Here is a 15,354-nt window from a genome sequence, read left to right as displayed (position 1 = left end):
TTGCTTTCTGCTCTTATTTCTGTTGTTTTTTTTACTTGTTATTCTTAGATTCTTTGTTTTCTCACTCTACTATTTAATTTTGAATACTCAGCATTTTTTTTATGTTGAGCTTTTATTCTTTTAATTTTTTTTTTTTTTAAATTACTATCCTTTGGTCCAAGTTCCTAGATATCTCAGTCCTAAGTTACTAATTAAACTTAACATATGGTTCTGTTGTCCTAATCACTGTTGAAAGGATGAAGCATCATTTAGTCTTTCCCTGTTTGAAATTATTTATGGTTTCATCAGGTTTGAGCTTTGCCTTAGAGATAGTGATCCTTGGGCTAGTGTGGTCTGATCGGATTGTGCATGAGTTCTCCTTTTAGTATCACTGAATTTAGCAGTGAATCCGGCATTTCTCCTCCACTGAATGGTCCCACCTATTAATACCTGTCCAGTCCTTGAGGTGGAAGGTTGGCAGGAGGCAAGTAATATGGAAGGCATAGTAACATCATAATGCCATAAGGGAGGATGGGCATTTAATATGCGGCATGGCGGATAGTAGGTACTCTCTTAGTTACTGAGTAGTTCATAAAAGGATAGCTTTCTCTGAATTTGTTGATAAATTAATAATTGAGTAAATTTGTTTCCTGAACCTGTTCACAGTAATAATCTGTCCCAGCTAACCTCTCCTCCCCAGCTTTGTCTAGGAAATGTTATCCAGTTCGGTCCTCTGAAGTTTGGTTGCAGCAAAATCCTAAAGCTTTGCTAAAACCAAGCAAGTTTAACTTACATGATGCCATCATTCTACCGAATTTGCTCTCTTATCACAGAAATGTTGTCGCCTTTGGCAATGTGACACTAGTTATTTGGGTTTACAATATTCTCTGGACAAAATATATGATATTTAATTTTGATATCTACCGTATTTGCCGGCGTATAAGACGACTGGGCGTATAAGACGACTGGGCGTATAAGACGACTGGGCGTATAAGACGACCCCCTAACATTTCCACTCAAAATACAGAGTTTGTTATATACTCGCCGTATAAGACTACCCCCTCTTCCGCACACCTTCCACACACCAAATAACTTTCAGTTTAAAGTTTGCATCATACTTCTTTCTTTTGGCTGGTGCCATGATAGGGATGATAGGGGTTTGACTGGTCGACATTTTCTATGCTGTACTGTACAATGGTGCAGTATTGTGGTTGGCTGTTGGCTGTATACAAAGCCTGATTTGATTGGTCCCTGCTCCCTGTTTGCCCGCCCTGTCACTATAGCAGTCTGGTCCACCCTTGTATCAGCATCTCCCTGGGACCTCACTAGTGCGCAAGTGCGAGCTCTTCAACATTCTAACAGGCACCACGATAGCGCAAAATCGCGAATCTTCAATGCATATGTAAAGAAATATACGGTAACCTGAATTTACCACACTCGCAAAATCGCACACAGCCGACCATACACCCAGTATGGTATCGCGATTCGCGATTTTGCGCTATCATACTGGGTGTATGCTCGGCTGTGTGCGATTTTGCGAGTGTGGTAAAATCGCATAACAGCAAAATCGCATAACAGCCGAGCATACACCCAGCAGCGCTGCTGATGCCTGAACGGTATGTGGAATGAAGTGGGCGGGCATCGGGAGGCCACTATGGCACGGGGCAAGCACTATGGGCAGTCTATCTGAAGTGTTCCTGGCGTATAAGACGACCCCCCCACTTGGAGGCATATTTTTCGGGGCCAAAAAATCGTCTTATACGCCGGCAAATACGGTATTTTCATTTTTAATTCATTTTGATAAGTGCACATACTCTTTCAATAAAGAATTATTGAAGTGTGTATATAGAAATTAAACATGCATTTAAGTCAGATAAATTACTGATTGGTTACAATTCCTAAAACTGTATATAATAAGTTTTTACAAGATTTTTAGTGTACATTTTTATGTACACTAGATTAGTGTACATTAGTGTACATTTTTATAATTGATTTTTACTTTGCATATGTTTAAAGTATTTTATTACTAAATACTCAGGTATCTTAATGGCATGTATGTTCTATTCATTTAAATCATTTTTTTAGTTATTGTGTTACATTAGAAAATAGCACAATAAAATGAGAAATAATATTTACATAACACCTTGCATCTGAAATACAAATGTAGTGACACATCCCTGCTTAAAATAAGCCATCAATATTGGCAGCTCTTCAACTTTGGATCTTTCCCCCCACCACACACACCTTTTGGTGTACTTCTCGCTCAGAGAGCTATGCTTGATGAAAGGAGTACTGTTATATTAATATTTACCACAAAGTATTTTAGAAACTGAAAAAGTTGAAAATATTTCTGTTACAATGGTGAATAGCTGTTAAAGGCATGAAAACTATAATATTCAGAATCACTGGTTTTCCATTTCCTTATAAGATGCCCATATTAACTCAATTTATCATGTATCTCATAAAGAGCTACTCAACATCTGTTGAATGCGGAACACTGTGTTAGGCATTAAGGATAAAGCAACTAATAGCACACACACACGCGCACACACACACACACACACACACACACACACTCTGTCCTTATGAGTTCACAGCCTTGGCAATGACTATGCTATAAGAGTGCTGTAATTGGTCCCAGAAAATATATTGCCATATGTTTCTTTTCATCTTATGAGAGGCCTAATTCCTTGCATCTCTACATAGGTATGTTGCTGAAAGCATAAGGTCATATATATGAAAGGTATCACATTTTGACATTTTTGTTTGTAATTATTTCACTGAAAAAATATATTTTATATATTAAATATATAACATAAATATATAAAAATATACGTGTATATATAATAAAGGATACCCGTATATAACAACAGAAGTATAAATAAACAGTATGGTAAAGAGAAAACTAGTCAGAGCTTAGACTAATTTTAAAAGGATATTTAACGTGAAATCGTTTTTATTTGAATCTTTAAATATATGTTTATTCATGATGTGTGTGTAGGCAACCTCTACTAGTTTGCTTTTTTATATATATCTGGGACATCAAAATTAGTACCATCTCTTGTTAGCTCATTTGAACATTGCAGAAAGAATTAGAAATGATAAAAATTTTTCTGTTTTTTCTTATATATCAAAAATTGAAGATATATAGTGTTTCACATTTGCTGTTTCATTAATTTCTTGGAAATTTTAAGTTGGATACTTTCATGAATTGTATGTGGTGTGTGTGTGTGTGTTTGTGTGTGTGTGTGTGTGTGTGTGTTGCTGGGTTATAAAATACAACTGGGTAAGTTATTCTTACCCTGGAGCATTTTATAATCTATTCAGGTAAATCAATTAATCACAAAACAGGATCACTGTTGCTATTATAGTAATATTAACAAAGTATGGGAAACATAGGCTTTAGTTAGCCTTGTTTGAAATTTCTCCCATAAAATATTCTTTTAGATATAAACCAGATGTGAATAAATTATTATATTAGGCATTTAGATGTTTTAACAGTATTTTTTTTGGTATCAGTTTCCAGTTTTAATCTTTATCTCAGTACATAAATTACTAATATTAATAAACAATAAGTTCTGTACATGTTTATCTAAATAAAACTTTAAATCAATGAAAGCATGTAACAAAATGATTTTTAATTGTGTTTTCCTTGGAACGCTTTCTTGAAATCATCTTCAGTATTATATTGAATAATATCAATGCTGAGAAAAACTGCATCATTTATTTATTTATTTGTTTATTTACGTTTTAGGTTTGAAAACTGTGTGAGTGCTAAGGAAGCTGTGGAGACTGATCTTTACAAACGGTTTATTCTGGTGCTGAATGAGAAGAAAGCAAAAATCAGAAGCTTACAAAAATTGTTAAGTGAATTTCAAGAACTAGAAAAGAACATCGAACATAAAAGGTATTTTGGCTTTTCTGTTTTGAGATGGCAGACACATAAATTTAAGTGGAATTTCTTCCCATCCCACACTTAATGAAAGTTAGGTGCCAACATTTTAGTAGTGTGAGATCATTTGATGGTGTGGGGTTGGATGCAGTGCACTGGAGAATTCTCAACATGATCTCTCTATGTCTGCCCAACTGTCATGCCTATCTTTAAATCATGAAACTGGTATGAGGCTCATTTAAATGTTATTTGTTTAATTTTTAGACATTGCTAAAAAATGTGTTAGTGAAAATCTTTTATCTGCAAAACTACAGCGTTGAACACACATTTGTAATTTTGGTGTCTACGTAATAGTTAATTTTAGAAGCAAGTAGTTCTGAGAGTGAATGTGTACTTGATTTTTAAGGGAGAATCGTAGGTGACTAATTGTTAGTATGGATTGGACAATTATAGTTATTTTTGGCATTTGCAGATACAGGTTAGGGTCTGTTGCCCTGAATCTGAGAGAAAACATAGGCTTACTAATGGCATAATGTTAATATAAAGAATGTATCATTTGGTGTCAGAGGGTCCTAGTTCAAATGCTGGTCTGCCATTGATATCTATTACTACGTGACTTTGGGAAAGTCTTTCAAACTCTCTGTGCCTTCCTTGCGTGTCTTCATAATAAAAATAAAGACACTTGTCTCAGAATTTTCAGGACAGGTCAAATGAAAAGAATGCAGAACTGCTTTGAGATCAGTAAAATACTGAACACTGTGACCCACTGAAGATAATTTGGAAAAATAGTATTTTGATAGATAAAAAATAAGTGATAAGAAACTGATTGAAGAATTAATTACAGTGAGCACTCAAGCACATTTAGATTAGGTGAAAGGGAAACTTGTTCTTAAGAGAGTTACCAAACAGTCTTTGAAGCGCTTTTATCTTAATCATATACATTTCAATGTATGTTTGTTTTATTATGTTTTTCCAGGGATGTTTTCTATAATTACTTACTGGTGAATTTGATACCTAGCCAGGGGTGAGTCGATAATTTATAATTCTACCTTTCTCTGTTTCTAGAGAAACGACATGTTCTGAAATGACTGTTGCCAGAGACGCAATCTACAATGCAAGTACTGATGAGGAAGGTGAAAACCTACCAGATCCTTCTGGGTCAGCTCCAGGTAAAATACATTTATTTCCTGTTTTGAATATCTCACTTGGGCTTATTACTCTAATGATGATATCCCATAATGGAAAATCTTATGAAAAAAATTTTTCCACAAAAAATTCTTAAGAGTTTTTAGTGTAAAACCTCAAACACTTAATGTTAAAAATGAACATTTATTGTAAAATTCAGCAATTCATTAGCAACAACAAAACTAGCAAGCAGGCACAGGTACACACAAACCAAGGTATATTGTTAAAGAAGGATGGATCAGCAGTAAGCAGGATATGCCTTCATGCTAGATCTCTCCAGCTCAAAGCTGGCTGCCTTTAACATTTGAGCTCTTCTCTAGGTAGAGCTATAGGTGGGGTAATGGAACATGGTGCTTTAGATTACCCTGAGGTGGACGCTTTGTCTCACTGTTTAGAACAGGGATTGTGATAGGGTGAGATGTCATAGAGGAGAAGAGAAGGAGAAATTGCAGTTTAAAGTACCTGAACCTTTCTCGTTACCTCAGATCAAGTATCCAGCAGGTTTTTAAACCCATGGATTATTTTTTCTAGAGTTTTATAGATCTCCTAGAGAGAGAAGCTCCTGAACTCAGCTTATACGTAGATAGTTATGACATAAGCCCAGTATTCTCAGAATTAATGTTTGATTCCTTTATTTAGCAGTTGTATTTTTGAGTGTCTGTTATGTACCAGAAACTTTTCTGCACAGTAGAGAGGAAAGCACAAAAAATTCTGCTTTCATGGAGTTTAAATTCTAGTCAGACAATAACAAGATGAATACATTTAATGTAAAATATGTTAAGTGCTAAAGAGAAAAATAAACCAGGGAGAGATGATAGGAAATGTCAGGGTGGGAATAGGACGAGGGTTGTAACTTGAGCCAGGGCACCAGAAAAGGCCTCAGTGAAAAGGTGGTAAGTCTGTCCATGGGGAGAGCATGCCATGCCGAAAAAGCGTTACCGACAAACGCCCTGATGGGGAGAGCTTGCTTCCTGATGTGTTCCAGCAATACTACAGAGGGCAGTATGGATAAAGGGGAAAGATAGGGAGAATTGGGAGATGGGATGAGTGATAGGCCAGATGATGTACAGGGTTTTATAGTAATCATTTAAACTCTTACTTTGATTATGTTGGAAACTTTTATAGGGTTTTAAAAAGTCAAGTGACATGATCTGACTTGTTTATTTTTAATTTAATTAAATATATTGGGGTAAAACTGGCTAATAACATTGTATAAGTTTCGGGTATACAATACTATAATACATCATCTGTGTATTGATTGCATCGTGTATTCATCACCCAAAGTCTTGTCTCTCTCTGTCACCATATATTTAACCTCCTCTCCCTCTTCATCCTCTTCCCCACCTCACTTTCACTTCCCCTGGTAACCACTGTACTGTTGTCTGTGTCTATGAGTTTTGTTTGCTCGTTTGTTGCTTTCTGTTTCATATGAGTGAAACCATATGGTTCTTATCCTTTTCCATCTGACTTATTTCACTTAGCATGATATTCTCAGGATCCATCTATGTTGTCATAAATGGCAGTATTTCATCATATATTATTGCTGAGTAGTATTCCATTGTATACATGCACCACATCTTTATCCAGTCATCTGTAGAAGGAAACAACTTAGGTTGTTTCCACATCTTGGCTATTGCGAATAATGCTGCAGTGAACATAGGGTGACTTATATATTTATGAACAGGGTTTTCAGTTTTAATAGGATTGATCTGGCCGTTGTGCTGAGAATAGACTATAGGATGATAAGCACAGGAGAGGATACAGCAAATGGAAAGCTAGTTCAATAATAAATGAAGGATGAGCAGCTTAGACCAGAGTGATAGCAGCAGGTGATAATGGGCAGATTCCAGATATGTTTAGAGGCAGCAGGATTTGCTGATGAAGTGGGTATGGGTCATGAAAGAAATACAGACAGCAATGATGGTTAAGTTTGTTGGACTGAATACTGAAGGCACATAGTTGACTTACCTAGATGGGGGAGACTGCAAGAAAAAGATTAAGAACTCTCTTTTAGAAACATTAATTCTGAGATATTGAATAGGGGGTCGAATATACAAATTTGGAGTTTAGGGGAGGATTACCTTTAGAAGATACATATAGGTAAAGATGGTATTTAAAACTGGCTGAGATATCAGTGGTGTTAGAGAAGAGAGAAAAGAACAGTGGTCCAAGGTCTGTGCCTCACTGCACTTGAATGTGTAGAGGTGAGGAAGATGAGGATACCAGCAAAGAATGCTGAGAAGGAGCAGCCAGGAGTAGCCAGCAAGTACTGGAAGTGGGGTATCCTGGAGGCCAAGTCAAGAAAATATTTCAAGGATAAGACAGCGATCAGCTGAGCTGAATGCTGCAAATTAGGCAAGGAAGATGAGGTGTGAGGACTAAGGGATTTAGCAACTCAAATGTCACTGGGAATCTCATCACACATATTCAATGCAATTGGAGGGAATAGAAGAGAAAAGGAACGAGAGGAGAGAATTGGAGAGAGAGGGAAATCTAAGCCACACTTTTTTTTTTAAATTTTTAATTTTTTTTTATTGGGGAGTATTGGGGAACAGTGTGTTTCTCCAGGGCCCATCAGCTCCAAGTCATTGTCCTTCAGTCTAGTTGTGGAGGGTGCGGCTCAGCTCCACGTCCAGTCACCGTCTTCAGTCTTTAGTTGCAGGGGGCGCAGCCCATCATCCCATGTGGGAATTGAACTGGCGACCTTGTTGTTGAGAGCTCCCACTCTAATCGACTGAGCCACACGGCCGCCCCCCTAAGCCACACTTTTTAACAAGTTTTGCTGTGAGGAAAAGGAAAGACCTGGGGTAGCAGGCTGGAGGGGGAAGTGGAATCTCGAGGTTCTTTTTATTTCCTTAGATACGAAATAATATCAAGTTTGCATACTGTTGGGAGTAAATAAGGAAAGAAGGGAAAACATGTCCAGGCAGTAGACAGGTAAGGATTCCAGTAATGCTGCCTCTAAGTAGGTAAGAGAAGATGGGATCAAATGGACCCGTGGCAGGATTCATTTAGCTAGGAGCATGGGCACTTTCCATAATGATAGGAAAGAAGGTAGAATAAATGGACAAAGACACAGGAAGGTATCTAATTGCAGTCATGGAAACTTACTGATGTTGATGAAATTAGTTGTTTGATTAATCTGATCTACTTAGATTTGAATTGTATCACACAATCACACACGCTTTCTTTTGTACATCAGAGTTAAATTTCTCTTCATTTGGAGGCTATGCTTATTTTACTTTAGTGACCCATTTAAAATGAAATCACTCTTTAATAATAAAATATAATGGAAAGTGCACAAAGAAACAGAATCTGTACTCTTTCCAATTTAAACATTTAGAATTTTTATTAAATACAATGGCCTTTGATTTTGTTCCTTATTCACAGTGTCTCACCAAACTTTGAAGTAGATGAAAATTATTGTTGAAGGGAAAATATATGGTTCAATTTGGGTATATGAGAATGGGGTCCTTTATATATTCATTCTTTTTTAAGCAGATCTTCAAGCTATAATTGTACTATTTTAAATTTGGCAGAATTTCTCTTCACTTCAAAATGTTTAGTTCCTTGCATATTTTTTCTATACTTTACACAGCATATTTTCTTCAACTCATATATCTGGTTCTCTATGTATTTGATGCATCAGTCATTCCTTTTTTTTTTTTTTTTTTTTTTTTTGCATTTAACTTGCTTTGGGCAAGTTTTTGATATCAAGAATTAAGAGCATTTTATTGTAAGTTTTAACTATCCTTTTCCTTCTGCTTTGGTAATAAATATATAGAAAGCTGAAGTTTGCTTTTACATAAAAATAAAGAAAAAGAAAAGAAAAAGAACTTAAGATCTAAAATGCTTGACATTGAATTCAGAACTAGATTCCATAGATCTGACGAAAAATGCATATGTTAAACAACAAAGTGGACCTCCTTATAATTAACCAGATTCCATAATTCATTCTTTTACAGAGACAAAATATATTCTCAGACAATTTTTTTTTTAACCTCAGTTTTGTCTTTTGGTATTTTACATGTTATTACTATGTGTTTGAGGCTGAGCAGTGACAGTTTTTTTCTGAACTTATTCTGCCATCTTGACAATAAATACTTATTCTCAGAGTACAAGTAAATATGCAAATTTATTTTAGATATTGAAGGTTCATGTGTGCTTTCCCTACTCTGAAAACAAGAGGAAAGGAAATCCATGGGATTGAATACATTTATCTTTCAGACAGCCATTTCTTTAAGTGGTTAAATGTGTACGTTGGTAGTAATTTTTATCATGTAAATGTATTTTCATCATTAATTATTAAAATCACCAAATTTCTTCTTGAGTTGTTCACATGATTACCCCATTCCTGCATGATAAAATAGGTTCTAGTGAAACCGAGATCATTTAGTAATTTTACATAATTCATTCAAGAAAAAGGTTTGTTTCATTTTATGCATATATCCAGAAGTACGGTAGAGATGTTGTAGGTTTTATGAATAAGCAATCTGTTTTATTACTTTTTTTCTCCAAAGCTTGAAATATCCTTCCTATCATTAGAATTGTTGAGGAAATAACTAATGACAAGTAGCCCAATCTAATAAACTACATCATGCTCCTATGAACTACACCATGTAGTATGAAAAACCTTTAAAATATTTATTAACAGTTTATTAGCTAAAAGGATATCTATTAAGTATTTTGAAATTTAAACATCACAGTGTATACCACCCCCCAACTACATTTTATATTTTTCTCTAGCAAGATTTACTTCCTCTATGGCTAAAGTTCCAGAATTTCTAGATAGGTAGCACTGGTATTACAGATTTTATTTCATCTATGACTGCATACTAAGATCACAGGTATTTCACCTTTTTTCAGATTAAGATTATGATAAATAAGATGGTTGCTAAGGTCTCTATTTATAGCTCAATACCTCCATTGCAAAGGAGAATGTTTTACTTTCACTCTCATCTGATTGGTATTAACTCCTTATGGCTTTAAGGATTTCCTAGTTAGTCTGGACTCCTCCTACCTCTAAAGTATTTTTTGTTTTTTAATTCGGTGGAAACCTATTAGGTTATTATAGATATCATAAAACAACCTTCTCTACAGGAAACCCTCTGTTTCTTTGTATACAAATCAAGGTAACACCTGATGTCCATGGCTGTGGAGAATCTTCAAGTTGAACTAGGTCCCCTGAATAACAGAACCTAACCATAATATATAGAGATATAATAATAAGCATCTGAGTGTCAAAACTACCAGCAGTGCATAAAAGTGGCCTGACATTTGCCCCAGTAATATCTAATATAACCTAAAAAAAAAATATGGTTATGCATTTTTTGTATTGTTTCATAACCATATTGAAATTGTACTAACAGTATATGAGAATATGTGAAAATAATTTTTAAATATATATGAATATTCCAAGAATTTTAGCCATTATTACAAAACATTTCTTAGTCTTAACATAGTTCAAAATGCATGTGAATATTTAGTGGAAAAATTGGGTTTATGTGATAGAAATAGGATCTTTCTTGTGAAGCATTTTGAATACCTAATTGTCTGCTAATTACCCATCACAAGAGGACTTATTTTAATGCCTCATAATTACTTTTAATTACTTAAATAAGCAGTATTTTTTGAATTGTAATTATTTCTATTAGTAGAAATTGACAATATTTCTCACAATTAGAGACCAATGAAATCAACCTTCCTAAAAGTACAAATAAGAAAAATACTGTAGAATGTTTTACCCTTGTTAACTTCATATTAAAGGTGCACAACCACTAAAAACAAATCAAATAAGCTTTCTTGCCACTTTTCTGCATAATTATTAGTCTGAGATTTAGCATATTAGTTTAATTAGTCTTGCTTATTAACTAACAGGAAGGTTTCTGTATAACTGCTATCAATAATTTAGGCTTCTACTTAGTTGGTAGGCTTCCTGAAAGGAAGTGTGATTACAGAATAGCCTTTTTGAAAATAAATGAATGGCTATGTCAAACTGTTGATGAATACTGATATAGTAGCTTTTAAAAATAGAACAGAATCCAAAATTTCTATGTATCAAAGAGCTTGTTGCTTCGAACAGTGAATGTCTCCTCACAGAGGGGATAACAACATGTACTGCCAAAGAGATTACTCAGAAGTTCAGCTTTACAATCATAGATTCTGCCCTTAATCTTATCCAGCTTTTATCATAGACACATTTATTTATAAATTCTAAATAAAGAGCTTGGTTTGATAAAACCTATCTCAAAACTAGAAAAGCAATTTGAATATATTTACTAGCATTTGTGGGCTTTTCTTCTCCATAACCAGTGTTGCTGAGGAATGGCATTATATACGTAAGAAATCTAGATCTCATATAATTCTAGAGCTTTCATCTAGTTCAGATCCATTATTTTTCAGATGAGGGAACAGAGGCCTAGAACGGTTAAGCATATTACTATTGGTCACTCAGGAGAAAAGAATGAGAAAGTATTTGCCTTCTATAACAAAAATTAACCACATTTGCACATCTCTTTTGAGATATTGTAAAAATCCTTGCAAAATTCCTAACCCTGAGGAAATTGCCATGGATGCAATAGAATGATGAGAGTATTTTTTCCTCCAGAGAAGAAAGATCCTATTTGCTTATAAATTCTCCAGAAAGATATTCAACATCATCATATTGAACAAATAAGAGCTCATGATACATAGCTTGTGGAGAAAATTCCAGAATGTACATATTTCTGTTGAGGGCATCCCTCTGTGTTTTTTTAATTGAGATATAATTGGCATATAACATTGTAGAAGTTTAAGGTATACAACGTGTTGATATAATACATGTATATATTGCAGTGTGATTTGCACCATAGAGTTAGCTAACCTCTATATCATGTCACATATTTATCATTTATATTTTGTGGTGAGAATAATTAATTTATAATCTCTTAGCAACTTTGAAGTTTATAATATAGTGTTGTTGACTATGATCACTATACTGTACATTAGATATCCAGGACTATTTATCTACTAGTTGCATCTCCCCCAACCACTGGTACCCACCATTGTACTCTTTGTTTTTATAAATTTGGCTTTTTTTGATTCCACATGTAAAGGATAGTATACAGTATTTGTCTTTCTTAATCTGACTCATCTCATTCCCTTTGTATATTAATTGCTTCAGATTTTAACTTAATACTTATTTACCTGAGAACTCTCAAAGGTACTAGTATCTGTTAGCAAATCTATGATAATTTCTCTGTACCTCACCATTAAACTATAACTGATATGATCTCTTAAGCAATTATTCAACATCTTTTCTGTGTTATTGCAGAGACTAACAGAAATTCCGTTAAGAATACTTGTCTCTGGCTATGGATGAATGAGAAGGCTGGAAAAATCTTCTTTCCCAAACTAACTATAAATTTATAATCGACATAAACACACATTTCAACATGCTGGAAATTGACAAAAGGCGAACAACAATAGAAATGTTTATGCTTGAAACATTGCTGAAATTCAGGTAAGAACTGGAAATCTATGGAGTTCTTACCTAGGGCTGCGCCATTGCTGTCCTGCTATTCCTTATTCCCTGAGCTTGGTCAGTATGGAAATTATGTCAGGACCTGAGAGGCTGTGAGGACTGGCAACTGGTATGCCTGGACCAAAGAGAGCTCCCTCAGTTAGTGGGGTGTGATGCCTACCCTGATCGGGTAGTAGTGTTGGTGGCAGCTGTGGGAAAGTCGGTTGGACCAATAGATGTACTAACCTGAGGTTAGCCTACTGCTTGGCTACCTTTGTACCATCTTGCTCCAAGCGTTTGGGTAGGACTTTACAGGGTATGGTGACTTGACATATGTAGTCATCTATGTGCTCTTTTAACGGGTAATACATATATGGGAAAAATTATGTGGTCACTTACTTAATTTAAACAGATTTTTTTTCCGTTCCTGTGTAACTTCTCAGAGTCATTAAAATGGTAAAGTGCATAGTGATAAACGGTGGAATGTACTGTGAAATCTTGCTCAAAATTATAGGACCTTAGGAACTTTTTCAATTGATGTTATTATTCCATGGGATTCATGTAAGAAATCTTGCTTTAGATTATTTCAACTTGTATATAAATGAGGTGAGAAAAGAGGAAATATCTAAAGAAAACAAATATTTTTCCAGGACAGTCTCTGTATGTCCCTGTGTTAAGAGAACATGTATTAAATGTGGGGAAAGGATTCAAGGCTACATTCTCAAAGTGTCTTATGTATCCATGAGAATGATGTCAAACATCAGCACATGCAGTGACGTGCAGGAATTCTGAGAATAGTTTAAACATGATATTTTTACCGTTGTTGTGATCAGATGACTGGTCTGAGAAGGGACTTTGGACAAATGTTAGTTGATATAATGAATGGGTGACAGAAAACACTAGATGAATGCTATTTAATTTGTTCTGTCTCAAAGCCATTTGTTAACCTCTGGCTCTGTGGTGTGTTTTTTGTTTGTTTGTTTGTTTTTTTGTTTTGTTTTGTTTTTTACCAATCTTTTATTTAGTATTATGAAAAACCCCAAAACTTAAAAATTAAAAAGAAAAACCTATTTGTCATTCATTTTGGCAATTGAGTGGTTATACTAGGCAGCCCACTGAACTCATTGTTGAAAAAACTCAGTGTTTACTTCAGGGGATGTCAAACAAACCTCAAATTGCATGCAAGCTGTACGTAGTCTGCTGAAAGTAGCTGTCTGAAGTGCTGTGTTGAGAAGGATTCTGAGCCTGTATCTGGGCTCAGTGGGCAAGAGGGCTGGGAATGATGTCTGCCATGGGAGAGGGTGAGGAAGAGATGAGCATGAGCCACATATGGCTATTCCTGGCCTGATCTGATACGATGAACAGCTACAATACAAATGTTAACAAATGGGATAGAAATATGAACAGAGTGTCTCTAGATACGATGTAGGGAGAGTCTCATTTTGCATGAGAGTGGAGCAAGTCTGCATTCATTCATTCATTCATTCAACGAACACTAATTGCCTGCCAGGGGTGATTGAGCTGGCTCCTAAAGGAAGAATAGGAATTTTCCAGATGGTATGATAGGACAAAAGAAGCTGTTTTAGCAGCAGAATCAACATACACATACACACATGCCTGGAAATAAGAAATAATGTGGTGAGTTTGGGTAATTGTTGGGAGATGAGGCTGATACAGTAGGTTTGGAAGATCATGTCTTACTCTGCTAAGCTAGGATCCACTTTGAGGTAGGGAGTGACACAATCAATGTGTTGTGGAAAGATAATGCTGGTAGTTGGATGAACTGGAACAGCTGGAGGCTGAATGCAGGGAGGTAGGAAGCTGTGGGGCAAATTCAGATAAGAGACTCTAGGCACCCGAGTTGAAGTAGAGGCATGGAAGATTGGAAGAAGAAGCCACATTTCCTATGAGTAAGAATCGAGAGGATCTGCTAAATGACCCTCCATGGAAGATGAGTGGGAGGGAGGATGCCATAAAGACACCGTTAACCGAGATAAGGACTGCTAGAAGGGAACATGCTTTTGCAGGAAATCCTTTAGGATGTGATCAGTTTGCTAATCAGGTGGAGATGTCCAGAAGTAAATTAGATATAAGAATTAGATCGGGAAATCCATCTGCAGAGAGGGGATGGCTGAGGGTGATGAAGAAGAGGGCTAAGAACCTCTCCTCAGGGGAAGGTTAATACCTAAGGGGTAGAGCAGAAAGAAGAGTCAATGAAGGAACCTGAAACCGAGTTTGAAGTAGCCTGAGAGCAGTAGCACTGAAATCCAGAAGATTCCTTAGAAGGTGGGAGCAATACCCTATGTTATGAAGCTGAATAGGCCTAAAAAATCTGTGCCTTGCTCAGTGGCTGGCGCATAGAGGAGCTTCTCCTTTCATTAGGTTTCCTGGGTGAAATCCCTGGTTTTAGCAAGTAGAAACATTTGTTGCTGACTTTATTAAGAGCAGCTTCAGGAGACCTGGGGCAACAGACAAAGAAAAGAACACAGTGAGTCGAGATGTGCAGTGAATGTCAGTGAAAGGGATTGGAGAGCTGGGACAATAGTTTAGGACAGTCGCTCTTAGTCTGAAACGCAGGCATCGGCTGTTATTTTTGTCCTGATAGACGCCACATTATATGCCCAGCCAAGCTGAACAAAAAAAGAAAAGATAAAGGATGGTCATTTCTTTCTCTTTGCTGGATGCCCAGAATCCCTGCTTTCCTCACTGGAGGCAGCACTGGGGTGCAGGCTGTGTACTGACTGGCTTCTATGAAGGACAGTGTTGGGGGTCATGCATTCCAATCTGGCACCTAGTG

The 15,354-nt window shown here is 36.0% G+C and overlaps 1 protein-coding gene across 2 annotated transcripts in view; it reads left to right on the top strand.

Annotated features, from left to right (window-relative positions):
- The window catches only part of XRCC4 (X-ray repair cross complementing 4), a 251,860-nt gene that overhangs the window by 103,298 nt on the left and 133,208 nt on the right, over window positions 1-15,354 (top strand). For both annotated transcript variants that reach the window (XM_081053815.1, XM_081053816.1), the window contains 2 exons: window positions 3,734-3,886; window positions 4,937-5,040. In XM_081053815.1, coding sequence (XP_080909941.1) covers window positions 3,734-3,886; window positions 4,937-5,040 — 257 coding nt within the window. The remainder of the gene's footprint in view (window positions 1-3,733; window positions 3,887-4,936; window positions 5,041-15,354) is intronic.

Source organism: Rhinolophus hipposideros, assembly GCF_964194185.1.
Source record: "Rhinolophus hipposideros genome assembly, chromosome: 7".
Classification (NCBI taxonomy): Eukaryota; Metazoa; Chordata; class Mammalia; order Chiroptera; family Rhinolophidae; genus Rhinolophus; species Rhinolophus hipposideros.
The sequence above is the reverse complement of the archived record's forward strand: the minus strand, read 5'-3'. Positions and strand labels throughout refer to the sequence as shown.